The sequence below is a fragment of the Halichoerus grypus genome, chromosome 3 (genome assembly GCF_964656455.1).
Source record: "Halichoerus grypus chromosome 3, mHalGry1.hap1.1, whole genome shotgun sequence".
NCBI lineage: Eukaryota > Metazoa > Chordata > Mammalia > Carnivora > Phocidae > Halichoerus > Halichoerus grypus.
In genome coordinates this window covers 169,794,047-169,821,920 of record NC_135714.1, presented here as the reverse complement: position 1 = coordinate 169,821,920, position 27,874 = coordinate 169,794,047, and the positions used below count along the sequence as shown (strand labels likewise).

Sequence of the window (27,874 nt, the reverse complement as noted above, 5' to 3'; positions counted from 1 at the left end):
AGTGGGTCGTGCTGGCTTTGCCGGGGCTGGGTTGGTCCTGCCCCCCTCTCCAAGTCCCGGCCCCTCCTTAAAGCTGGGAGAGGGGGCCAGTCCCCGGCTCTGAGCACTCTGCCGTCCTCGGGTGCAGGCCACCATGAGCAAACGCAAGGCGCCGCAGGAGACGCTCAACGGGGGAATCACCGACATGCTCACAGGTTAGCACCGAGCCGGGCGCTGCTGGCTTTCTTCTCCTTTCTTCCCACCTCATTGCCTTCCCTTGCTTCTCTCCCGTCCCCACAGCCCTGTGGATGGGGTCGGCCCCTTGCAGCGGGTAGTCTTCCGTGCGGATCTTCTTTCGGCGCCCATTGCTGGTGGTTGAATGTCAGTCCTGCTGGGGATTCCCGTGTCACCGTTTGGGCTGTCTTTGGCCTGGCCCGTGTACAAGCGGGGGGTCACTGTCCCTTAAGAAGCTGTTACATCCCCTTCTGAAAAACTCAGTTCTCGTTTGTTTACTGGCGGTTCTTGTTCACCCCAGCCTCTTGTTGCCTTTGCAGAACTCGCAAACTTTGAGAAGAACGTGAACCAGGCAATCCACAAGTACAATGCTTACAGGTGGGACGGTGCAGCATTCTCTGGTAGCATGCGTCCTGGGATGTGTGGCAGTTAACAGGGCTGAGGGGCCAGTGGATATTTGGACCATATGCAAGAGGAGAAAAAAGCAAGAACTGAGGGTATTGACTCTGTGGTGGTACCTTACTGCAATATTTCTGGGATAATTCGGGCAGAACTCTGTAGGATCATTTCTGATGAGTTCCCAATTCTGATTGAAAATAGGTGTAGCTGATGTGTATTTTTCCCATCATCAAATATGAATTGCTGAAAATGCAGTTTGATTTTAAGCCATAGTGACAGACAGTGGATGAGGTCTGTGCTGTGAAATAGATGTGATTCAAGGAATCAGATCTCCATCTGGTTAGTGTTTGGCTGATCCTTGGATCCAGTCCTTGTCCATCTCACCAGGGCCCTTATGGTAGTCATTATTCCCACATCCAGTTACTTGTGCCCCTTAGCCTACAAACATGTCCAAGTCCCTCAGCTCTTAAAAACAAAAACAAAGCAATCTTAACTTCCCTCTGCCCTCTAGCTAGCTCCTGTCTCTTTCCTCCACTTTACAGTTAAACTTCTTGAATAATCTGTGTTTCTTGCCTGCACTTCCTTAGCCCTAGTCATTCATTATGTCATTGTGGTATAATTTCCGTCCTGCCATTCCTCTGAAAATGTCTCACCTACATCTCACCTTATTGGACTCTCATTGGCATTCACCATTAGCTCATTCCATTCAGGTCTTGCCCTTGAGTTCCGTGATGGCACTCCTATCTGTTCTTTTATCTTCCTTTCAATGCTGGTAGTTCCTGGAGGTCTGCCCTTAGTCCTTTTTTTCTCATTTTCATAATTTCCTTGGCAATCTTAACCATTCTTGGCTTTGGATACTGGTTATGTCATTGACTCCAAATCAAGCTTTTCTCAAGATTTTTAGGCCTCTTTTACCTTTATCTTCATCCTTTCAAAATTGAGCTCAACATAATTAAAAACTGATTATGCTCCTTTCCTTATCTCTTTTGACTGCCTGTTTAAAGTAATTGTACTATCATCCACACATTTGATGATCTAAAAATCAACCCTATATTCTGTTTAAGTTCAGAGAGGAGGTGTTTAGTTTTGAAGGAGACTGTCAGGGGATAAATGAAAGGAAGAACAGTCTAGAGAAAGGAAACAAAATCTGCCAAGGAGTTGAGACCTGAAGGAGTATAACATTTTCCCAGAAGTCAGTAATGCACTTTGTCTGAGTGGGAAATAAGTCTGGAAAAGCAGGTGTTGCCTGCATGTTCTTCCCTACCCTGATTATACATTTCTCTTGATTGTGGCCAAAGTACTCTTTTGAAAATAGTTACCTGATCCTGTCATTCTTCCATATCAGATAATTAAATATTTCCTCTTTACCTTGATAAAGCCCAAATGCATTGTGGCATATAAAAAGCCTTTCATGCTTTAATTCTTCTTTCCTTCACGCTTTGCCCCATAATACCATTGTCCGGAACTACTTGTCTTTACTGAAACAATTCCCTCAACAAACTGCCCTCAACCTACTTTTCCAGACTTATCATCAGTAATATGCTAATAGAGAAGTTGAAATCCAAATCTAAAGGTTTATATGTATTAGAATGAAAAATCAAGGCAGCAAAGACTACCCAATATTTATGCTTTGGACTTAGATGTACTCTGGCTTTTATCAGCGTCACTACTAAACTACATTTAGCATTGAAATTATAGACAGGAGGCCATCAGTGAGCTCCCAGGGTGTGCCCAGTGTGTCACCAGATTACTGAGCTGGATGTGTGTGGAGATGGGCAAGAATCACAGGTCAGTGCTTTATGTGGAATGGAAATGAGAGCAATGAAGAAAAAGAACATAAGTATAAGGACACAGGGGAATCCAGTTGCAGTTTTAAGCCATGAATTTAAAAATAGCCATCCAAGGGCACCTGGATGGCGCAGTCAGTTGAGCGTCTGAGTCTTGGTTTCTGTTCAGGTCCTGGCCTCAGGGTCATGGGATCAAGCCCTGGATAGGGCTCTGAACTTGGAGGGAGTCTGCTTGGGATTCTCTCTCGCCCACTGCCCCTCCCCACTCCACATGCTTCCATGCTCTCTTTCTGTCTGTCTCTCGCTCTCTCCCTGCCCCCCAAAATAAAGAAACAAATATTAAAAAAAACCAAAAACCATCCTTAAGCTAGTTTGGTATCTAGTAGTCCAAATACCACTAGGTGGCACATTTTTATGAGAGTTATGAACAATTTCTAAAAACTAGCTTAGTCCCAAAAAGGAAAGGCTGCTGGTTTGCCGAATCTCCCTAGTTTTAAATATACAGGTAAAATTATGTTATCCTTAAAGGTGAGGATTTTCAAGATACTTCTGAAAGTTATGCAGGTGGTCTGTCAGCTCCTCTGAGTTTTCGACACAGATGTGGGAAATTAGTTATTGTGATAAAAGTTGAAACTGCATCTTTGCTTGTGTGTATTCCAGTTTAAGAAAAAGATTTCTAACTGAATTTCTTTTTTTTTGCTCTTTATAGAAAAGCAGCATCTGTGATAGCAAAGTACCCACACAAAATAAAGAGTGGAGCAGAAGCTAAGAAATTGGTAAGTTTAGTGAGCAAGCTGAATGAAGAGTTCACACATGTACAAATTTGGTGGGTTCCCTCAAAACTAAATTTGCCTCTGTGAAGCTGCCTTGACCCACACAGGCAGATTTCACCACTCTTGTTTTTACTGGGAAGGGTGTGGATTGAAATTTCACTTTAAATATATATAATTACAATTTTTTCTATACCTTGCCATATATACATGTACTCACATTGAATTTCAGCTTCAGTGTTGTATAGTGACAGAATGGTATTGGCATGTCTGGTCTCCAGCTATCATTTTCTCATCCCCCGGTATAGGAATTTATGTGAGTTAATGAGAGTAGGTGTTCCCAAAGAAATCTGACCTACTAATCACATAATTAAGCCCCTTTGTATATTACTGCATTTAGCCCTCTTCTCTGTAATTTCCTTAAAGCCCTGTATGCTGTGTCACGGTATGTGTCACAGTCTCTAGAGGATCACATGTCTTGGTAATTTACATTAATATTGCTAAGAATATCCTAGGAAAGTCTACCTATTGATAGATTTTTCTCTTTCATCTAAATCTCACTAAAAGATTCTAAGTTCCTCAAAATTGTGGACCATATCTTATTTGTCTTTTGTGAAAGATGTCAAACTGTTGTGGTTTTTGATTAGTCTAGGTCATCCTGATAGTTATCACCTTCTTCTGTTTTTCTTTACCCATTTGTGTTCACAAAAGCCCTCTAGAATTTAGGTATCAATATTTGATTGTCCTTAATTTTCTCATGAGAGCCTTCAAAATATGAACCCTAACTGTCCTTGTATTTTCACCTTTCAGGGTCATAGAATTATAAATCTTACACGTTTATGATCGAGTGACAGATTATCTATATTAATTATGTGTCACATCTTTATCTTGAATTTATTACTCAATGCTAATCATGCCCTGGTATATAGGTTTTAAATTCTTAGTGCTATAGATAGTTCTCAACATCAGTATATCCTCCCCAAATAGACTAGCCAAGGAAGTTATAAATACATTGGATTTTAATTCTGAGTTTCTTGGTGAACGCAGGCATTGTTAACCTCCAAAGCCACTTCTGCTTCCATTCTGTTCCCCTTTTATCACTATTGAATTTCTTTTTTTATGTTAATTGCATGTAGCCCGCTCACTTATTAGATTCAAACTTTTGACAAGCTCTGATGCACTTTATCCCAAATCTGAGCTTATGGTTTATCCCTAAAAAGAACACAAAAGTATCCAAAATTCCTTTTGCATGAGACTGGACTTATATGAAAATCTCATCATTATTCCTTTCCACTATTATATTAAAAACCACTGACCTACTCTTTGGCCCATGCGAGTGCTTCTCAATAATTCTAGAAATCTGATATTTCCGGAATGAGTGTTTGCCTCTTAATCTTTAATGTTAAGTATAGAAAATAGCCTGGGCTTAAATTGCTTTAGGCCAGTATGTATCTTCTGATATAGGAAATGAGAAACTGGAGCAGTTTCCATTTTCTAGTCTATTCATTTCCTGAATCTTGTTTATTTCTATCTGGTAATTGCTATTTTCAGAACTTGAATATTCAGTAGTCTTGGAACACTTAACATTAACTTAACTTAAACATTAAATAAATCAAGAATATCGAAGGGTGAGGTTAGGGCTAAAAGACAGTAGGAAATGACTGGCACACATGTTGATACATTTGAACATTTAACTAAAGAGGACCAACACCGCCAAGAATGAACCCTAATGTAAACTTTGATGATGGTATTTGAGTGTACATTCATCAGTTATAACAAATGTAGCCCTCTGGTGGGGGATGTTGATAATTGGCTGGGCTGTGCATGTATGGGGGCTGCGGGTATATGGGAACTGTGTACTTTGTGATCAGTTTTGCTGTGAACCTGTAACTAAAAGAAAGCCCTTATTTAAAGGAGAAAAGTAAAAAAGGATCAGAACATGAAAAAGTTCAACTTCACTAATAATCAGAGTTGCAGATTAAAACAAGATGCTGTATGGTGCTATCAAACTATCAAATATAGTATACAGTATGGATAAAGATGTGGAAAAAGACATTCAGTTACTAAGGATGGAAATCCTGGTTATTTCCAGCTTTTCTGAAGGATAATTTGGCAGAATGTTGGCAAAATGTATATATCCTTTGTCCCAGCAATTCCACTTTGAGGAATTTATCTTGAGGAAACTAGTGGAGATATATGTATACTAGGATTCATTAGTTCATAATTTTTGAGCACCTATATGCCAGGTATTCATCCAGGTGCTGGGGGTAAAGCAGTAAAAACAGGATCTGCTCTCATAGGGCTTATATTCTAGAGCAATGCTGTCCATTAAAGTAACCATGAGCAACATTTGGCCGGTGAGCTCTTGAAGTGTGGTTAATGGGACTGAGGAATGAATTTTTTTAATTTTAATAATGTAAACTTAAAATGTCACATGTGGCTGGTGGCTATCACGTTTGTGCCGTTCTAGAGCAGTGGTTCTCAAAGTGCTATATCTAGACCAGCAGCAGCATCACCTGGGAGCTTGTTAGAAATGCAACCTATTGGGGCACCTGGCTGACTCGTCGGTAGAGCACATGACTCTTGATTTCAGGGTCATGAGTTCGAGTCCCACCTTGGGTATAGAGTTTACTTAAAAAAAAAAAAAAGGAAAAAAAGAAATGCAACCTATTAAGTCAGAAACTCTAGGGTGGGACTTGGCATTCTGTGTTTTAACACATCCCCAAGGTGATGACGATGCAAAAGCTTAAGAACCTCTGCTCTAGAGGATGTTCATGACATTGTTATATCAGAATTTGTAAACTATCTAAATGTCTCCTATAGTAGGGTATTTGTTAAGTAAATTATGATATAGTCATACAGTGATATACCACGCAGCCATTAAAGATAGTTGTATTTATATATTGATATGGAAATTTGTTCATGATGTATTTTTAAGTTAAAAAAGTACTTTACAAAGCAGAATGATTCTGTTTTTGTAAGAAAAATATGTATATACGTATACAGATATATATGTACATGCACATATAACTCTGCTTATGTATGTGAGCCTAAAAGAAGTCAGTGTAGCAGATGTTAGGTGATGAGATTACAGTTTATTTTAATTTTCAGGGCAATGAAATTAACAAGTGATTTATATATTTTTCTTTATGCAACTCTATTTCTTCTAATTTTTCTACAACAAAAATTAATTTTAAAAAAAGTAAGTCATTTAGAATTGTTTTATTAGGGCTTCTCTTTTGTCATCATTTAAGGATTTTGTTGGGACAATATGTATTTTCGCCATGGCTCAATTTTCTGTGTCCTTTGTTTTAAAACTGGTCATGTGACAGTCATTTTTTTTTCATTTCCTATTTTTTTACTTTATCTTTGAGTGATTTGGTAAGCATTATGTTTATATGAGTTTTATATTTTTAATTTTCTGTTAGCCTGGAGTAGGAACAAAAATTGCTGAAAAGATTGATGAATTTTTAGCGACTGGAAAATTGCGTAAGCTGGAAAAGGTAAAATTTTAACTTGTTTGCTTATTTGATGATAGTGTCTGCCTTTATAGCAACTATCCTGTAGCATCATTGCAGGGTGACTGATGTTATTTACCTGGTGAGACTAGGAAGGAAAAGAGGAGTGGCGTTTATGGCTTTAAGTGTTCTATTTTAAAAATTCTGAATACTCTTCCTGTAAAATATTCAATTATTTTATGTGACATTTTAGAGACTGTTAGCATCTGTGATAGAATTAGCTCCTTATATTCAGTATCATTCAGAAGGTAGAATATAAACTTCGATAAAACATTGTTATATTTTAGAATTTCTATTCTTAAACTCTCCGAAGCATTTTTATGGTTTTATTTCACCCTGATTGTAATTATACTACTTAGGGTCTTTTATGAATAAGCCTTTTTAAAGTATGGGATAAGTTAAGAGATGAGACATCTTCTCTGCTTTGTTACTTATCTAAAACCACTGAGGTTTATCCAGGCAGATGTAAATGGCTCTTCAGGTCTCTTAGTAGACTGGTACATTTCTAATAAGATCATTTGAGTCCTCAAAGCATTCCTAAATCATTATTAGACTTTTTTTTTTCTTAAAGATTCGGCAGGATGACACGAGTTCATCTATCAATTTTCTGACTCGAGTTAGTGGCATTGGGTAAGAAGTATTTTCTAAGCAGACACAGCAGTAGGGTTGGTTTTATTTTTTTACGTGAGCCAAAATAAGTACATGCTATTTCTCTTCAAAACCTGGACCTTTTCACCCCTGTGTCTTTGACCATATAGTTCACCCTTCCATATCTTACGTGTCTGAGGCTGGCCCTTCAGGTGCTACCTCTACTTTAAAAGCCCATCCAAGGCAAATGTTACCTCCTTCATAAAACCAGTTTGATTCCCCAGCCAGAAATAATCTCCTTCTAATCTCCTTCTAAACTCCACTAACACTTGCTCTGTGTACATCTTCTCACTCCCTCCAGATTTTGCTTCTCTGAGCATATTTATCTTAAGCATTTAAACTGTTTTTTCAAAGCACCTAACATAATACCTTAAAAATTTGGAACAAGCACCCAAGCATTTTTTCCTGAAGGAGTCTTTATCTTAAAATTTGAGTTAGCACCAAAAGGGGCTTTTTGGACACTTCTTGACAACATAAAGATTAACATTCAAACATTAAGGCTGTGGGGCACCTGGCAGGTTCAGTCGGGGGAGCATGTGACTCTTGATCTTGGGGTTGTGAGTTTGAGCCCCACGTTGGGTGTAGAGATTACTTAAAAAATAAAATCTTAAAAAAAAGCCATTAAGGCTATAATGCTTTACTTAAGTCTCATCTTTATGGAATGAGGCATTCTTTTAGATATGTGATGATTGTTCATTTAAATGGCAACATTTGATGAAAGTTACTCTAAAATATATTAAATTCTTAAACTTAGTATACTGAAAATAAGCATGACTCCTTAGGGACTTAAAGCCATTCTAAAATGTTAGAAGTTGTTTTAGAGAGTCTCTGTGTTATTATCCTCTTTTTCCAGGCAAGAACACTGAATACAGAAAGTGGGATAACTGGCAGAGTCAGAATCCATGTTTGCTGACTCCCAATTCAGTTCTACTTCTTATGTGTCACATTGCCTTTCTGCTATGAGTATCTGTTTCTGTATCACACGGTTTCTGTACAAAGACTCTTTGTCATTAAAGTTGCAGTTTAAATACCATTTCACAGGCCTTCCCTTGCTACCCAGTCTAAAGTAGGACCCATCCAGTCTGTCACATTACCCTATTTTAATTCATTTGCCTGATATTTTTTTGTTTGTTTATACCTACTTATTTTCTCTCTCTACTCATTGAAATGTAAGTGGGGAAGACCAAGGCACTTATTTGTCTTATTCCTGCTGTATTTTCAGCACCTAGAAGAATATCTGGCACATAACAGGACCTCAGTTAATCTCATTTGAATGGATGAACTGTTTTCCTGTTTGTATGTATGTTTTATGAAGTACATGTACATTATAACACCTAGCTGCTTAGATGTCTTTTTCATGTCCAGGTTCATGGTTGTCTTCCTAGATTGAGGCTTCAAGAATTCTTCTCTTTGGATAAAATCACCAAAATAACCACAACATTTTAGCAGGTCTTGTTTAGCTCCATAGTAACTCTTTACAAAAGAAGACAATAATAATAATTGAGTTTCATTCAATATACTGAGTTTCACTTGATAGTGAGATAATGCTTTTCTTTCGTTGTAGTCCATCTGCTGCAAGGAAGTTTGTAGATGAAGGAATTAAAACATTAGAAGGTGAGTATGTACAATAGGTCATCAATTCCAAGTCAAATATGCTCCTGAAGGATGGTTAATGCTCTAGCAAACTAGAACTTGAGAAACCTTTATTCAACTAGTAAAAGGGAATGCTAAGATTTTCTTTTTAGCTCTATAGTAGAGAATAGGTATAAAGTGTAGTTTTTATTCCTGTGTTAAACATGTTTAGGTTTGTAACTTAGAAGAAAATCAAGAAGAGCAAGAAGTGGCTTCTTAGTTTAAAATGATTTCATTTGCAGACTTTTAGATTTAAATTGCCTTTGTTTCTCTAGTAAAATTTTGGACAACAGAATCCTACACATTCAGCCTAAAGGCCAAGTGATATATATACTGAGAAAGATTCTATAAGAGTCTTGCAATATTTATTGAAGGAATTTTTGCTTTCAAAGAAGTGATAAAAATAGAGTCTAAGTCAAGTAATTATAAAACATTTTCCTTAAACCTAGGATAGCTTAATCCTTTGAATATAACTTATTTCTTCATACTTTTAAGGGTATATACTATAGATGGAGATAGAAATAGAGATTTATTGCAGTATATTTGTAGCATTTGGGGTTTAATATTTGTGAATTCAACTCTTTGTACCCAAATGGTTAAGTGGACAGGTTCTAGGGACTGATCTGGGTTTGAATCTAATCTCCACCACTTGATTAGAATGGATGACTATGGTGTTTTGGTTTCTTAGCTACAAAATGCTATCATAATTTCTGCCTCATATGATTTAATGCAGTAATATATGAAAAGCCCTTAGCACACAGTGGTTGGTACCTAATAAGTACTTAAAAATAGTAACTGACTCTTAAGAGGCATGATTACTTAGTAATACTACAAAGTTAAGAATTTGTGTGAGTCCTATAACTAGAGAATAAACTCTACTGTATCTGTGTCTCAGAGAGGGTGTGTGCTTTTCTGCCTATGGCATATTTGGTTTATCTGAGTGAAATATGGGTTAAAGGGGTCAAGAATTTGTTTCTCAAACAGAAGTTGCATCCCTTGGGAGTGTCAGAGATCTGCTGTAATGGTTTTTACATTATTTCACAATTCACAGATATGTAATATGATAACTATCAACATCTATGTGCCTATATATAACAAGCTCATTATTTCCATTGCATTTTCAGTGTTTACTGTGTACACACAGCTATGAGAAATATTAAGTGCTCCATGTATCATAAAGATTCTCTCCATTTTATATCTCCAGGGAGAATTTATGTTTGTGAATATGTAAGGGTGACTATAGGAATTGCTTTGGGAGCATACTTATCTTGCTTTTCCTTTCATGAGGCTTACTCCTGTACTCATGTCCAGTAAAGGAACATCCAAGTGGAATTAAGTCACTTTTGTTTATTTATTTTTTAAAGATTTATTTATTTGAGAGAGAATGAGAGGTAGCATGTGCGCGCAAATGGGGGAGGGACACATGGAGAGGGAGAGAAGCAGACTTCCTGCGGAGCGCGGAGTCCCATGTGGGGCTTGATCTCACCACCCTGAGATCATGACCTGAGCCAAAATCAGGCATTGGAGGCTTAACCAACTGAGCCACCCAGGCATCCTTAAGTCACTTTTAGATTTAAGATATGATGTTATGATATGACAGTTTTTTAATTTAAATAATGAAAATAATACCTCTCCTTTCAACGGAATTTTAAGCACAGTGCCTGTACAAGTTATTACTCAATAAATACTAATTGAATGAAGGAGTGAGTGAACAGCAGATGGGCAATAGAAATACTTAAAACATTCAGAATTGTGATTGCTGCTATTACCATAAGTTAGCAATGTAGGTTCTTACAAGGCTGGCTTTTACTATAGTTAGTGAAGTGTGGTATGATCCTGGTATGTTTTATCTATTATTCTGTGTAACTGTAATTGAAATTTTGATTCAGTAAGTAAAAATGATCATGAAATCAACTGTTAGATTTTACTACATTGATTTGAAGAACCTTTTATCTAGTTCTTAATATCTGAATTTTTTCTTTTCTTTTTCTTTTCTTTTTTTTCTTATCTTTTCAAAGTCATTTTAGCATATTTTCCTAGTAGTTCTTTGTAAAAAGGATCACTAAATTTAGCAACTTTTTCCCAAAAATGTTTAAATTAGCACCTCAACTTTATATGTCCTTTATACAGATCTCAGAAAAAATGAAGATAAGTTGAACCATCATCAGCGAATTGGGTTGAAGTAAGATAGCAAATTTTCTTTTCTTTTGACATTTGAGATATAAAAGTATAAAATTTCTTATAGCCATTCTTCCATACACCATAATAATTCTTCAAATTTAACTAAACACAAGCATTTTTCTATTCAGGAATGCTAAGATTTGTTGCAGACTTTTGTAGAGAATATGCCTGTCTTCACACGTTTTGTTATTACCTTTTAGTCTGTTTTCTTGTTTTGAGTATTTCCCTCATTCTCTTGACTTTAGTGGAGTCTTAAAACATATAGGACTGAGTACATCAGTCAGTCAGTGGGTGCTTATTTTGTGCTTAAACATTGTAGAAAGCACTGCATTAGGTCTGGGGTAAGGATATAAACAGGGTCAGTAAAGCCCTTAAGTAGTTTAGAGTCTACCTGAGAAGCTAGGACATGAACATGGAATGCTAAATTAAAAACAGAAAAAGAAAAAAACCCAAACACCTAAATAATGGTGTAGGAATAACTAGTAGGAATGTTGTATATCAGCATCCATAATTATTTCGTGTGCTGGAACCCCTTTTCTAATTGATTTTTTCTAATGCATAGTACATAAACATGTATCTCCTCCTGTCTTACGTAGTCTTGTTGGCAATTCAGTCCTAATAACCCCCTGAACTTTGCTGTTGATGCTTTACCGTAAGACCTTAAACTTACACTGCTCTTCCAAGACTTTGAGCCAGTAGGAGACCAGGATATTCTCACTCTCCTTGCATTTACATAATAGAGATCTGCTGAAGAACTTGGTTGTTGTGAGAATTGGTTTTGACCAGGTGCTTTATCATTTTTAGATGTTATTTCATACTGAGATACTTTTATAACAGCCTTATTGAAATATAATTCATATATCATATGATTCACCCACTTTAAGTGTACAGTTCAGTGGTTTTTAGTATATTCATAAAGCTGTACAACCATTACTGCAGTTGATTTTAGAACATTTTGTTATATCCCAAAAATAACCCATATCTGTTGGCCTTCACTCCCCATTTCTCCCCAGCTGCTGCTCCGTCCCTGCCTGCTTCTGACAACCACTAATGTACTTTTTGTCAATATAGATTTGCCTATTCTGGACACTTCATATAAATGAAATCATACAATATGTAGTCTCTGTGACTGGCTTTTTTTCACTTAGCATAATGTTATCTGGATAATGTTTTAAAATATGATAATTTTGCAGGATATAAGAGCAATAAACTGTAACCCCTTGACTTGCCAGTAGGGAGCAGTCTAATTTGGAAACATACTAACTTAAACTGTTTATTTACTCTTGGTATATGAATATGAAGTTTATTTAAGATAAGTTTTGATGGAGTATCTGGAATATAATAAAGGGTGGCACTTAAAAATTTTGGTCTAAGTTAAGAAATAAACCTATCCCCACCCCCAACTTTACTGTTATCTTCTTACTGAACTTTAGTCTTGATTTTTGAATGATCTGCTGGTATAAGGACACTTGATATAGTAGGCAGTTAACTTTTTAAGAAGATTTAAATTTCACAAAAATCTTTTGTCTACTTATTCTGTCTTTATAGATATTTTGAGGACTTTGAGAAAAGAATTCCTCGTGAAGAGATGTTACAAATGCAAGTAAGAGTGTGCTGAATTGTATTCTTTGATTAGAATTGAGAATGTCACTTGGTGAAAAGCCATTTTAGAATACTGACTTAATTTTTTTTCTATTAGGATATTGTACTAAATGAAGTTAAAAAAGTGGATTCTGAATACATTGCTACAGTCTGTGGCAGTTTCAGAAGAGGTAACATACTTCTTAATCTTAGGTTATTCGTGCCTTGATGTTAAAATTGCCTAATGTATACCAAAAAAATGGGTTAAAGAGGTGTAATTTGTGTTACTTAATAGAGTTACTAAGATCCAGTAGAGTATTAGCTAAGTTTATTTGTTTATAGATAGGTATATGTATTAAAAATGAGAAGAAATTCATCCTGATTTTATTATAGGATGATATTTTAATGACTAGTTTTAATAAATTTTATAGAATAATTTTATGTGTATTAAAATCCTAAGAGTGATTGTTTGGCTAGATGGAAGTGAAGCTATGGGTAGGTGGTGGGGTGTTTTGTTTTTTTAACTTTTTTTATTTTCTAAGTTTTCTATAATGAATCTAAAAATAATGTCGCTGAAGCACTAGTTCCAAACCAATTCTCACAACAACCAGGTCCTTCAGAAGATCTCCTTCTCCTATGTGAATGCGAGCTAAGTGAGAACCAAGAGAATCTGGTTTCTTACTGGCTCAAAGTTTGGAAGGGTAACATAAATTTTAAAATATTAACTTTAAAAATTGGAATACAAAAACTTGATTTAAAACTTTTGGAATAGATATCTGACTGAATCTCTGGCCACCTTTGGAGTTTTGCTTAGGCAGTAGGTGATGAGCTGTCCCAAATTCTCGGGGTAGCTGCTGTAAGAATCAGGAGTTAGGGAGAGGAAAGTGCTAAATCCATAATTGCTGATAAGTAGAAAGAACATTGGGTTGGGGCCTAAAGAACTGGATCCTGAGACCAAATCTACTGTCACTGTAGATTGAAGTCTATCTCTCCACATCCTATTTTCCATATTTGCAAAATCAGAGGATTAAAGTTAACCAGTTGTTAAGTCTTTCTGTGCATCAGAAATACCTAAAAAAGTTAAAACAAACAAACAAAACAACAACAACAACAACAAACATTGTTGTACCCTGCTACAAACCTACTAAATAAGAATCTTCTTAGGGTGGGGTCTTGGAATCTAAATTTTTCAAAACACAGACTTGGGTACACAGCAAGCCAAATGCAGGCTCAGTTGAAGATGACAACCTTTCTGGATTTCAATATTTCTGTTTTATTTTACTTTTATTATTGAGTAGGTTATATGGTTGCATGCTTTAATATAAAAAAGGTATACACTAAGAAGTCTGCCTTCTGCCCTGTCCTAGTTCACCCTCTCCACTCCATCCCACCACTGTCCCATTAATGACCACTTTCTTGTGTGTTCTTTCAGTGGTTTTACATGTAAATATAAATAAATAAATGTGAATATACATTGTTTTTTCCCATTTTATTTTTTATTTTTATTTATTTAAAAAATGTTTTTATTGAAGTATAGTTGACATACAGTGTTATATTAGTTTCAGGTGTACACCATAGTGATAACAGTTCTGTGCACTACACAGTGCTCACCATGATAAGTGTAGTTATCATCCATCACCGTACAATGTTCATACGATATTGACCGTGTTAACTATGATGTACTTTTCATCCCCATGACTTACTTATTTTATGATTGGAAGTTTGTATTTCTTAATCCCCTTCACCTATTTTATCCATTCCCCACCTACCCCCCACCTCTGACAACTACTAGTTCTCTGTACTTGGAAGCCTGTTTCTGTTTTGCATGTATTTATTTTGTTTTTTAGGTTCCACAGATAAGTGAATCATGTGGTATTTGTGTTTCTCAGTCAGACTTATTTCACTTAGCATAATACCCTCTAGGTCCCCCCATGTTGTCACAAATGACAAGATCTTATTCTTTTTTATGACTGAGTAATATTCCATTGTATATTTGTACCACATCTTCTTTATTCAGTGAGTATACATTCTTGGTGTCCTCTTCCCCCTTTCTTTCACAAAAATAACATAATATATACACAGTACTGTACCTTACTTCTTTCACTTAAAAATACATCTTGGAGATCTTTCCACATCAGTTTATAGAGAGCATCCTTATTCCTTTTTATAGCTGTATAACATTTGGTTATGTGGATATTCCATACTTTATCTGTCCCTTTGTTAATAGATTCTTGGATTGTTTTCCTTTTTTTGCTAAAGTAAATTGTTTTGCTTTTTATTTTTTTTAATTTTTTTATTTTTAATTTTATTTTATTATGTTAATCACCATACATTACATCATTAGTTTTTGTTGTAGTGTTCCATGATTCATTGTTTGCGTATAACACCCAGTGCTCCATGCAGAATGTGCCCTCTTTAATACCCATCACCAGGCTAACCCATCCCCCCACCCCCCTCCCCTCTAGAACCCTCAGTTTATTGCTCAGAGTCCATCGTCTCTCATGGTTCATCTCCCCCTCCAATTTCCCCCCCTTCATTTTTCCCTTCCTACTCTCTCTCTCTCTCTTTTTTTTTTTTTTTTTAACATATAATGATATAATGTATTATTTGTTTCAGAGGTACAGGTCTGTGACTCAAGAGTCTTATTAAATGAATAGAGTAATACATTTTTGGTAGTAGGTAGGTGATAAAAGACACTTAACTTTTAAGAGAAAAATGAAAAGAAGACAAAATTTTCTTTCTTAAAATAGCTTCCATGAATGTCCTGGGATCAGCACACATTGAATCTAGTCTTCTTTATGTTTAAATATCTGGTTAAACATTATTGATGTATAAAATGGTGGTCCAGAGGGCGCCTGGGTGGCTCAGTTGGTTAAGCGACTGCCTTCGGCTCAGGTCATGATCCTGGAGTCCCGGGATCGAGTCCCACATCGGGCTCCCTGCTCGGCGGGGAGGCTGCTTCTCCCTCTGACCCTCCTTCCTCTCATGCTCTCTGTCTCTCATTCTCTCTCTCGCAAATAAATAAAATCCTAAAAAAAAAAAAAAACCAAAAACAAAATGGTGGTCCAGAGACACTACCATGTCTTCGGTGACCAAGAATATGTTTTATGTATATGTAAGTGACAAATCGCTAAGTTCTACTCCTGAAACTAAAACTACATTATATGTTAACTAACTTGAATTTAAATAAAATCTTGGAAGAAAAAAATATGTTTTACATATATTGTACTTAATAAAAGTACAAAGAAAGGAAATAGTATTATTTTATGCCCTGTGTGGCAGGCCCTATTCTAGATGCTTTTACATATGTTCTTAGTTGCACAATGGCCTATAGAGTAGTTTTTAGTAGTTTATAGACAGAGAAACTGAGGTCTAAAGGAATATACAGTCCTTATTTGCAATATTGAAAAAAAAATTTTAAGTGAAAAAAATCCAATTAAATGGAAACAAAACTTCATAGTATTATAATAAAAGGAAGTATAAACAATTGTATGTAATCTTCCTAAAGTTATGTGGTTGTAGAGTGGGGATCAAAACAAAAATCTAAGTCATTATGAAATGCTATATATTTTTTTTAAGATTGTATTTATTTATTTGAGATAGAGAAAGCATGAGCGGGGGGAGTGGCAGAGGGAGAGGGAGGAGCAGACTCCCTGCTGAGCAGGGAGCCTGATGTGGGGCTCCATTCCAGGACCCTGAGATCATGACCTGAGCCGAAAGATGCTTAACTGACTGAGCCACCCAGGCACCCCTCAAATGCTATATTCTTATCCATGATACCATAATAGTAATTTTTACCAATATTCATTAAATGAATTCAGTCATAAGAATTGAAATGGATTTTCTGATTAATCTTTACAGGGTTAGGACATACTGTTTAATTTGAGGCTTTCAGATATATAGTGTTCATAGGTGTATTTTAAAGCTTTTTTTTAGATGGGGGTTTACCCTTTTTAATTGTTTTAAATTCATATTTTTAGCTTTTTAAAAAAATTCAAGTATAATTAACATATAGTTATTTTCAGGTGTACAATATAATGATTCAGCAATTCTGTACACTACTCAGCGCTCATCATGATGAGTGTACTCTTAATTCCCTTCACTTATTTCACCTATCCCTGCCTACCCATGTCCTCTCTGGCAACCACCAGTTTGTTCTCTATATTTAAGAGTCTGTTTTTTTTCTTTGTCTGTTTTGTTTCTTAAATTCCACATAAGAGTGAAATCATATGGTATTTGTCCTTCTGTGACAAATTATTTCACCTAGCATAATACACTCTACATGCATCCATGTTGTTGCAAATGGCAAGATTCATTCTTTTTTTATGGCTGAGTAATATTCCATATATATATATATATATATATATATATATATATATACGCACAATGGAATATATAATATGTATATATATATGTATATATATATATATATATATATATATACACACACACACCACATCTTCTTTATCCATTCGTCTATCAGTGGACACTTGGTCATCTTGGCTATTATAAATAATGTTGCAGTAAACATAGGAGTGCATGTATATTTTTGAATTAGTGTTTTTATTTTCTTTGGGTAAATACCTAATAGTGGAATTCCTGGATCATATGGTAGTTCTGTTTTTAATTTTGGGGGGAACCTCCATGCTGTTGTACAGAGTGGCTGCACCAGTTTGCATTCCCACCAACAGGGCAAGAGGGTTCCCCTTTCTCCATATCCTTGTTGCCAACACCTGTTGTTTCTAGTGTTGTTGATGTTAGCTATTCTGACAGGTGTGAGGTGGTATCTCATTGTGGTTTTGATTTGCATTTCCATGACGATGAGCATCTTTTCATGTATCTTTTGGCCATCTGAATATCTTTGCAAGAATGTTGTTTTTAAATGTTTTTATTCATTATTGAGTAATTATTTAGGTGCATTTTTAATACATTTAGCCAATTGTATATAATGCATATCTAATACCAATTACTGTTGTTATCCCAGATTCTTCTGTTTACATCAGTATACCTGAATAGTTGGACAGAAAATTGAAATCTTGTAACTAATTCTGAATATGAAGTGCAGTGAAAAAGAGAGTTAGGCTATAAGAAATAAGGCTCCTCCATGTGACATTGCTTTGGTTCTGTTTGTCTAATTGATAGATTTATATGTAGAATTCCATACATATTTTTTATTTTCATAGGTGCAGAGTCCAGTGGTGACATGGATGTTCTTCTGACCCATCCAAGCTTTACCTCTGAATCAACCAAACAGGTACCACAGAATTTATAATCAAATGTGTTAAGTGTTACACAACAGTGAATATCATTTTCTAAATGATACTTGGATATTTCAGAATGAATTTTTATTTTAATCTTTCTGAAAAGTCAGTTTAAGTGCTTTGTACTGACTGAATTCTGTGAAAGGCAAAGTAAGTGGTTGAAAGGGATACACAGTGTGTTCTACAAGGAATAGAGGGGATAGTCTGATTTTTGAAAAAAAAAATGAAATTTAGTAAAACATTTTCAGAATTATTTATTGCCTTTCATGGGTATTTTAGAAATATCCAGTATAATATTCAGGTTTTCATTAAGGGTATATTTTTCTGTTAAACAATATTATATTAAGAAACTTTATTCCTATTCAAAAACCCATGAAGGCAAAATATTTTTGACTTTGGAATATATACCTTTTCAAGATGAAGCAGCTAACTTTTTGATTTAATGAAACAGATAAACAGATGATGTCTGTTTGGGGGTATCTTGATATTGGTGAAGAATGATGGTTCCTAAAAATAGGTTTCATTTGATAAATGAATTTTGTGTTGAAGAAAAAAGTACTTAGAGGAAAACTAGGCATTTGTCCATAGATAATCAAAAAACTCATGTTAAAAATGTTTTCTTGCTATAAAAGAGTAATTGTTCTTTTTCTTACTTCCTATTTATGTTTCCACAGCCAAAGCTGTTACATCGTGTTGTGGAGCAGTTACAGAAGGTCCATTTTATTACAGATACTCTGTCAAAAGGTGAAACAAAGTTCATGGTAAGTACTCGTTTGAGTTAACACTTCTGAAAAAAACCTTGGAAACTGTTCAGTGCCCATTCTGAGTATGTGACCTCACTGCATCTCAGTATTACAGTCAATAAATAGGATATCCATGAGAATATATAGAAGAATTAACAGGATGCTAATCTCAGAATATTTTAGTAAAGAATTTTGTTTTAAATTCCCCCACTTGTAAATAATCTGTGCCATTGGAACACATAATTATGCATAATCTACTCTTTTTTAAAATTTCTATAAATGACTTTGACACATCATAAGTTTTTCCTTAACATAGGAAATGTTCTCATATTCTCTGACTCAGAATTCTTCAGTATGTGAGATTAGAATTATCTGAAGAATATTAATCTGTTACAGCACCAAAGAAAGAAAAGAAATTGGGGTATGTGATACAAACAAGCTTTGTGGCATGATAAGCAGAGGAGTTAATAGAGGGGGACGCTTGCAGAGATTTTCACAGTGACACCCGTCATGATGATCTGTTAAAATCCTGTAATATTCCTAGGGAATTAAACTTTGAAGATTCAAAACAAATGTCAAATGAATTAAAAAGAGGTTAATAAATGTCCCTGCATAAAAACCGACAGGAAGGCAAATAGAAATCTAGGACTAAGGTAATAGTTACCTTTATTCTACTGCTCACTTAAATTTGTACTTTGAATTCCCTTTTTCCCAAGTTATATGCCTGAAATGGAAAGAGACTGTGCTTTTGGGGAATGGACATGCTAATATTAGCGAGAGTCTTACTGTATAAATTTGACAGTGGTTTTAGCTAAAAGTAGAAGATGGTAGATAGAGCTAGTTGAAGTATCGTGTCATTCAGAAAGTAGAATGGTGCCTGCCAGGGTCCTATGGGGAAGGGGAAGAGGGAGTTACTATGTAACAGATACAGAGTTTCAGTTGGGGAAGATGAAAAAAGTTCTGGAAGTGGATGGTGGTGGTAGTTGCACAATGATGTGAATATACTTAATGCTGTAGAACTGCACACTTAAAAATGGTTAAAATGGCAAACTTTATGTTGTGTATATTTAATCAGACACCCAAAAAAATCAGGTCATTAATTTCAATGTGGTGATTTTAATGGGCTATGAAACTATTGATTGCCAAAGTTGGCCACATTTTATAATGTTTTCAAAAGAACTATGGGAAAGGTAAAAATAAAAATTCTAGTCAGTCTTTGGGAATCAAATCTATGAGTTGTTCTCCCAAATCTATCAGATTTGGAGTTTTTACTCTATGCCCAGAAATATAGACATATGAGATGTTTTTTGTTGTTGTTGTTTTTAATTATAAGATTTTATTTATTTATTTATTTTGACAGAGAGAGAGAGAGAGCACAGCAGGGGGAGCGGCGGGCAGAGGGAGAGGGAGAAGCAGGCTTGCTGAGCAGGGAGCGCCATGCCAGGCTTGATCCCAGGACCCTGGGATCATGACCTGAGCCGAAGGCAGACCCTTAACTGACTGAGTCACCCAGGCACCCCTAGACACATGAGATGTTATTCAAAATAGGGTTTAAATATGTTATAGGAATATCCCTTTTAAATTGAGATTGATTTTAATGCACTCAAAATGAATGTGCGCAAATCTTACATTTAAAGAACACTCAGTCAGATGAAATCCTAAAAATAACATGTGCTAGACAGGTTGAAAAAATTTTTTTTCATTGTTAGGAGAGTGTCCTGGTATGCCTGGACATATTCTGGGGACCCCTTCTGGCCTGTCTACTTCCAACAGTCATCTCTGTGAAAGGCCCTAGGACTTCCTACTGGGGAAGCCCACTATCTCTTTTCAGAGTCAGCAACCAGGAAGGTATTTATGCGATGTAGTAGCAGAAACTTTTTTTTTTGCAGTTTGAGTAGTATTGTGCTGTGCTCAAAGAGAGATCCAGAGGAAACACCAGCAGAGGCTAGTAATCCAGCTAGCAAAAATACAAAGACACATTACAAGCTGGTGGGCTGGGTATAAGCTGAAAAGGAGAGGTGGGTAGCCACTTGAATGTGAACATAGAGAATAGCTAGCAGTGGTGGAATTGGGTTAACCCAGTAGCTGCTTAGTCGTAGCAGAGAAGACCTTTGTCTCGCAGCCAAATTCCAGTGACTGCTGCAAACCAGGCTGGTTCAGACCTTCTTGTGTATGTGATATTTGAAAGGCTAAGGCCACTCATCAGTCCTAGGACAGGGCTGGACTTGTGGAAACCTTTGCTCTATCTGACCTTCCCAATCTCTCAGTCTATTCCTAGCAGCACATAGACAGCTATTGCCAGAAAGAGAATACCTCACATCAATTTCCAGAAGAAAACAGGTTAAAAAAATAAGAAAGCAGGTTTTTGTTTGTTTTTAAAGTAGAGAAGACCCAGTTGACAATTAGAGCAAGAAACTAAGGCCTTTATGTTATGATGTAGGAATCCATCTTAGTGGATGGATGGTTTGTGTATAAAGTTCAGATACTGTACATGTGGCTCATATATTCTCTGAAGCTTAAAAAAATGCCATGTTTGAGCCTGCTGTTTTGACATTTATAATTAGTATATGTTAGGATGAGGAACAGTCCAAATTAGCTCTCAAATCAATTTATTTTTTTTTTTTTTAAAGATTTTATTTATTTATTTGAGAGAGAGAGAATGAGAGACAGAGAGCACGAGAGGGAAGAGGGCAGAGGGAGAAGCAGACCCCCTGCTGAGCAGGGAGCCCGATGTGGGACTCGATCCCGGGACTCCAGGATCATGACCTGAGCCGAAGGCAGTCGCTTAACCAACTGAGCCACCCAGGCGCCCTCAAATCAATTTATTGTAGAGGCAGTAAGAGGTGATTTATATCTAGTTGCAAAGGAAAGGGTGTGTGTTGCTATGTTGCATTGTGGAGGAGTAGACTTGGATACGGAAGCTATCAAATCTTATTCTGGCTCCATTACTAATTCATCGTATGACATTAGGCAAGTTGCTTTACTTCTGTAAGGCCTTAATATCTTCATCTATAAAATGATATACTTCTCCTGTGTCAAAGGACTATTGTGCAGATCAAATTAAGTAATATACATGGAAACTTTGAAGAGTTTGTACATGTATCTTCATATGACTGGATCTTCAAAGAATTACACAGTGCTCTACTAATATGATATAATGTAGATATAATATTTGTTTGGAAACAGATCTGTGAAAGTGACCTGGTAAGGTGTAAGTTGGGAAACCAAAAGAGGGACAGAAAGTGAGGGAGAAGTGTGATGTTGGAAGAACAAGACAGGGAGAATGGGCGCGAGTAGGATGAGAAGGTATGTTCGGCCAGTTCAACAACTGTGTATTAAGCATCTCTTAAGTCCTCAGCACTGTTCTAGGAGCTTGGGATGTACCAGCGAATTTCAGTCAAATTTATATTTGGGGGGTGTGAGGAGGGACTGATAGTTAACAATGACCATAATAGGGGTACGTGGGTGGCTCAGTTGGTTAAGCGTCTGCCTTCGGCTCAGGTCATGATCCCAGGGTCCTGGGATCGAGCCTCGCATCAGGCTCCCTGCTCAGCAGGAGGCCTGCTTCTCCCCCTCCCTCTGCTTCTCCCCCTGCTCATATTCTCCCTCTCTCTCTCTGTATCTCTGTGTCTCGAATGAATAAATAAACCTTTAAAAAAAAAAAACAATGACCATAATAAATAGGTAAATTGCGTGTTAGGTTAAGATAACAAGTACTATTTTTATTTTTATTTTTTTAAAGATTTTATTTGTCAGAGAGAGAGAGAGCACAAGCAGGGGGAGTGGCAGGCAGAGGGAAAAGTAGGCTCCCCGCTGAGCAAGGAGCCTGACATGGGACTCTATCCTAGGACCTGGAATCGTGACCAGAGCGCAAGGCAGATGCTTAGCCGACTGAGCCACCCAGGCATCAGGATAATAAGTATTATTTTTAAAAAAGGAAGAGCAGGGTATGGGGAGATGGATGTGCAGGAAACCCACTGAATAGGATGGTAGGAAGCAGCCTGTTTGAAGGGAGGAGCCTTGGGGAGGGACTTGAGGTCAGGGAGTTAGCCAGTCCGAGAGCGTGGCAGGAGTTGGAGCAGTGATGGGGTGTGACCTTAGCAGAGATAGCCAAAAAAGTTGGGATCTCTGTTTCTGAAAGGAAATTGGCTGCAAAATGAATTCAGCTTACAAAGTAGAATAAACCTGGGCATCTGGCTGGCTCAGTCTGTGGAGCATGGGACTCTTGATCTTGGGGTTGTGAGTTCGAATCCCATGTTGGGTGTAGAGATTACAAAAAACAAAAACATCAGAGTGGAATAAACCATTCTGATTCCATATCCACTTGATTTCAAAACCTCTTGTTGCTGTAACCACTGACTGCAGTTTAAAACATATGACCATTCATGTGTTTTTCAAGTAGTCTTCAAAACATAAATTCCTTTAGACTGATAGTCACCAAACCTTAGGAAAGCCAGGGTTAATGTTCCAGATCTTCTTGTAAAGCCATGATTTTTAGGTAACTGAGTTATCTTCCTGTGAATAAAATAGCATTTGGAAGGAAAAAAAAATTTCCTCTGCATTTAGATGCCTGTTTGCCTTATATATGCAGATTTTAGCATTTTGTGCAAGTTTCGCCCAGGATGATTTTCTGTGAAATATCTACGGTAAGGATTCAAGGGACAATAGAAGATCCCTTGACTACCCTGAGGCAATGAAAGAGGCTTTATTTCAGACGCTCAGCATGAAGCTACCCAATTGAAATGCCAAACAAAACTAATCCACTCAATCTAATAAAGAATTTACAATAATACAGAGAAATTCTTTAATATTAACACTTCAGAAAAAGTGCAGGAAATAAAATGAGCCTTTAGGAAAGGAACAAAGCCATTAGACAAAATCCTATTACTAATGTGACAAACGGCAAGATCATTGCCTGTGGCACTCAAACATCCATATCCGCAAGGTAATACCTCATGGTAATTCCAGATGGAAAGCATTTCTGATCCATTTGAAGGTTGAGTTGGAACTTGTTAATGCCTAAGAAGGTAGGTTTCATATTTTGAAGATAAACAGGTTTCACTTAATCTTTCAGCCATAGCAACAGATAAAGAAAATACCCATTTTAGATTCTAGATTTTAATTTTTCTATGTTGCTAAGTGAAAAAGTATAGCTTTTAGTGACATGTGTACTCAGTCAACTGTTCTTTAGGACCAGAAGCCTGTCACATGTGTACTTTTCTTTGAATGTTGCATTTGAAACTTTTAATTTGAAACTTCTGATGTTTGTGGCTCTTTTTTATGTATTTATGGGTTGCTCCCCAGTCCAGAATTTTCACCCATTTTTCTAGAAAAGGAAAAGATTACTAAATAGACCTTGATAACTTTTGTTTGAAAACTATAGAAGTAGAATGAAAACTCACCTGTAGAGAAGAAAGAAAATGATCCTCTAATTTTTTTATCTTTTAAATTTGTCTTATTTTTCATCTCTCTTTTCTAATTTCTGGGAGATTTCCTCAATTTTAAACTCTTCTACTTCTGCTATTGCACTTTTAATTTTGATTTAAGCCTTTTCCTTAAGTGTTCTTTTTCTGTAGTATTCTGCCCTTACTTCATGTATGGAATATTTTCTGATATCTTAAACTATTACCAATAGCTCTTCTGATGTTCTCCCTCAATCATAATTGTTTCTTGCAGATTGCTTTTCTGTTTGTTTTGGTCTGTGTCTTTTATGTTTGATGCTTTCCCTGATTAGCTCTTGTTTAGAATCACACAAAGGCCAATCCTCATATGTAGAATCCTTGCCTGCTATTTCCTATAGTTCTTTAATTACCACAAAGTATAAGAGAAAGGTGGCGAAAATATATAGTGCATAGAAAAGCCACTAAATTAAAAGTGCCCAGGATTCTAAAACTGCTTGCATTTAAAGCAAAAACCTCACATTTAACAACATTCGATTAAAGTTAAGCCTGAAGTTTAAAACGTCTTTAAGCATTCTTTGAAATATCCATTTTAGGGTGTTTGCCAGCTTCCAAGTAAAAATGATGAAAAGGAGTATCCACACAGGAGAATTGATATAAGGTATTACTCAAAATTTGTTGCTGACCTATTAATTTTTCCCTTTTCTCCTTCCTTTGTCCTCTGTGTATCTTGGAATTCACATAAATGTCTAGAACCCCCTTTCATTCTGAAATGCTATGTGTTCATGGTATAGACACTGCTTAGCCTGAAAATATGCAAATAATAATGACTGTCTACAGAATCTCATCAGTTTTCTCTAGATTTGCATCTCATCATGATGCCTTCCACAGCTCAAAAGTAGTTTCCTACCTGGGGAAAGTTAGTTGTAATGCGTGATACTGCTTTTCGTTTCTCCACACTTCTTGCAGAGCATAGTTTACTGAAACCTAGACTAACTGCAAGCTGGGAGTAATTTCAACAGTCTACCTAATGATAGTCTCCTCCTTAGGTTATTAGACCACATAGACTTATTTTAGGTGTTTTGTGCCTTATTGATTATAAGAGTCCTATTTTTGCCAAATTTGAAATGTGTGGTGAAAGATTTATTTATTTATCTATTTATTTTAGGTTGATACCCAAGGATCAGTATTACTGTGGTGTTCTCTATTTCACTGGGAGTGATATTTTCAATAAGAATATGAGAGCTCATGCCCTAGAAAAGGGCTTCACAATCAATGAGTACACAATCCGTCCCTTGGGAGTCACTGGTGGGTATTTGTGTCTGCATTAGAGATAATCGTGGTCATCTGGAGAGAAAGTTATTTTCAAAGCTACTTTGGTTTAGCAGCTTTGGTTTCTCTCAAAAGCCTTTAAGTGATTATGCCAGTTAATTGTAGTTTCTTTGTATTGTGAGTCCCTCAGGCAACAAAAGGGTCTTTAAATCCGTATGTGCTCTCAAGCCCTCAATTGGAGGCCTTGATAGCAAGAGTTATTTCTAGCTCTATTAGACCGAATTAATGATGGTCAGTAAAAAAATCTTATTGGTCTAAAGTGGTTTTTTTGTCTGTTTTTCATGTATCTCCAAGACTTCTGAAGAATCTCGATAGCATTGCTTTTAGTGCCAGGACAAACCTGGTAGCTTCGGCTACATGCCTTCTAAAGTTTAAAGAGTTGGTGCGCCTGGATGGCTCAGTTGGTAGAGCATGTGACTCTTGATCTCGGAGTCGTGAATTCAAGCCCCACTTTGAGCATAGAGCTTACTTTTTTTTTTTTTAAGATTTTATTTATTTGACAGAGAGACAGCGAGAGAGGGAACACAAGCAGGGAGAGTGTGAGAGGGAGAAGCAGGCTTCCCGCCGAGCAGGGAGCCCGATGAGCATAGAGCTTACTTAAAAAATTTTTTAAAAATAAAAAAAGTTTAAAGAGTAAGAATTGCTTAATCTATGCTTGTTAACATTTCACAGTGTACTGTGTGGTTTATTATTCTCTACTAGGAAAATGAAAATTTTGTCCAGAAAGGATAAAATAGGGCTTTCTTCCCTGGTAGATGAGGGCAGTGGTTCTCACATGTAAATGTGTGTACGTGCCACATGGGGACCTCATTAAATGCAGATTCTAGTTGGAGGGGGGCCCAAGATTCTGCATTTCTAGTAAGTTTCCAGGTGATGCCCATACTGCTAGTCCAGGGGCCACATTTTGAGTTGCAAAGGAAAGTAACTAGAGTATTTCATATGATCCACGGTGGCTACAGTGGGGATCCAGCAGAGAGGAAAATCATGGATTAGGATCACTTCAATGGCCCTAGTTGGGATACTCAGGTTCCTTTTGTAGCACTGGTAATATATGTGCAAAGCTCAAACACAAGCTCATGTGGGAGGATGGGCGAGGGGGAGGTCAATATCATGTTTTAGTGACTTGGTTACCATTGTCTTTCCTTCTGAAAGTGAGTCCCATACAACTGTCATCCCTAATCCTCATAACTAAATTCCAAAACTGGTTTATAAGTAAGTTTCTTTTTTCTCTGTACTTGAAGGAGTCGCTGGAGAACCTCTGCCAGTGGATAGTGAGAAAGACATCTTTGACTACATCCAGTGGAAATACCGAGAACCCAAGGATCGGAGTGAATAAGGCCCGTTCTTTTCAGGCCAACTCAGCTCAGCAGGAGTCTTAATTTATTTCTTAACCTTTGCTATGTAAGGGTCTTTGGTGTTTTTAAATGATTGTTTCTTCTTCATGCTTTAGCTTGCATTGTAGCCAATAAAGCCTCTCATACTACTATCAAATGTTCTTGTTCTTATTTTATTAGCAAATAACATATCGTGTATGTTCATGATCACACTTTACTAAGGGTTTAGTAGAGAGAAGAGATGAGATGTTAGCAATGTTCAATGGGAATATTTATTTTCTCATTTTCTGCCCTTCTGCTGTAAACCACATTACCCTACTACCTTTCCTCCCATTTATTAATTACAGATTAGTCAGAGACTGGGAACTGGAGGATGATTCAATATTCTTTGGAAATTAGGGACCTTCATAAATTTAATTTTTTTCTTTGGGTGGCTTGGCCCCCATATTCAATTTTGTCATACATACTTAAAACCTAAGAATAGGTGTGTGGCTTATCTCTTAAATGAAATCTGAAAGTGGTTGTAATTCATGAGAAAGAGCTTCCTTAAGCAAAACCACTTATAATATGCGCCCATATGTACAAAATATGGCCTCTTCAACTTCAAACAAAAATTTCACTTATTTGCCCTAGTTTTCCTCCAAGGTAAAAAGCCCTAGCTTTGAAATTATATAATGTATATAATTAAATTAACATAATTAATATATCAATATATTCTATATAATTTGTTTTATATATAAATTTTATATAAATTTATGTCATATAAATTTTAACATTATATAAATGTAAAATATAAAAAGTTATCAAATGGTTAAGTAAAGCTATTGAAAGTAAAAACACTCCTTGAAGGCCCTAGCTTTGAAATTATATAATCTATATAATTAATGTAACTAATTAATATATTTAATATATAAATTATACATAATTATATATTATGTAAATTATATGTAATTTAAAATATAAAATGTAATATAATATGATATTTATATAATTAAAATTATATAAATATAAAATGTAAAAAGTTATCAAATGATTAAAGCTGTTGAAAACAAAATACGTGCAAATGCTTTATAACT

The 27,874-nt window shown here is 36.2% G+C and overlaps 1 protein-coding gene across 2 annotated transcripts; it reads left to right on the top strand.

The window, feature by feature from the left end:
* POLB (DNA polymerase beta) lies at positions 1-26,955 on the top strand. Of its 2 annotated transcripts, XM_036102312.2 has the most exons (14): positions 1-194; positions 534-591; positions 3,109-3,175; positions 6,598-6,672; positions 7,259-7,317; positions 8,900-8,949; positions 11,098-11,149; positions 12,697-12,751; positions 12,848-12,920; positions 17,913-17,983; positions 18,665-18,751; positions 24,729-24,793; positions 25,301-25,440; positions 26,706-26,955. In XM_036102312.2, exons 1-14 carry the CDS (start codon positions 134-136, stop codon positions 26,798-26,800), a joined length of 1,008 nt encoding a protein of 335 aa, XP_035958205.1. In that variant the 5' UTR covers positions 1-133; the 3' UTR covers positions 26,801-26,955. The 2 variants fall into 2 exon arrangements, with proteins under 2 accessions (XP_035958205.1, XP_035958206.1); XM_036102313.2 differs by lacking the exons at positions 24,729-24,793; positions 25,301-25,440.
* Positions 26,956-27,874: the final 919 nt, after the last annotated feature.

Bases quoted from the DNA above. Each gene is read 5' to 3' on its own strand.
- POLB (XM_036102312.2), top strand. From the start codon at position 134: ATGAGCAAACGCAAGGCGCCGCAGGAGACGCTCAACGGGGGAATCACC. The intron at 7,318-8,899 runs GTAAGAAGTATT...CTTTCGTTGTAG, and splicing joins ACTCGAGTTAGTGGCATTGG to TCCATCTGCTGCAAGGAAGT. The intron at 17,984-18,664 runs GTACCACAGAAT...ATGTTTCCACAG, and splicing joins CCTCTGAATCAACCAAACAG to CCAAAGCTGTTACATCGTGT.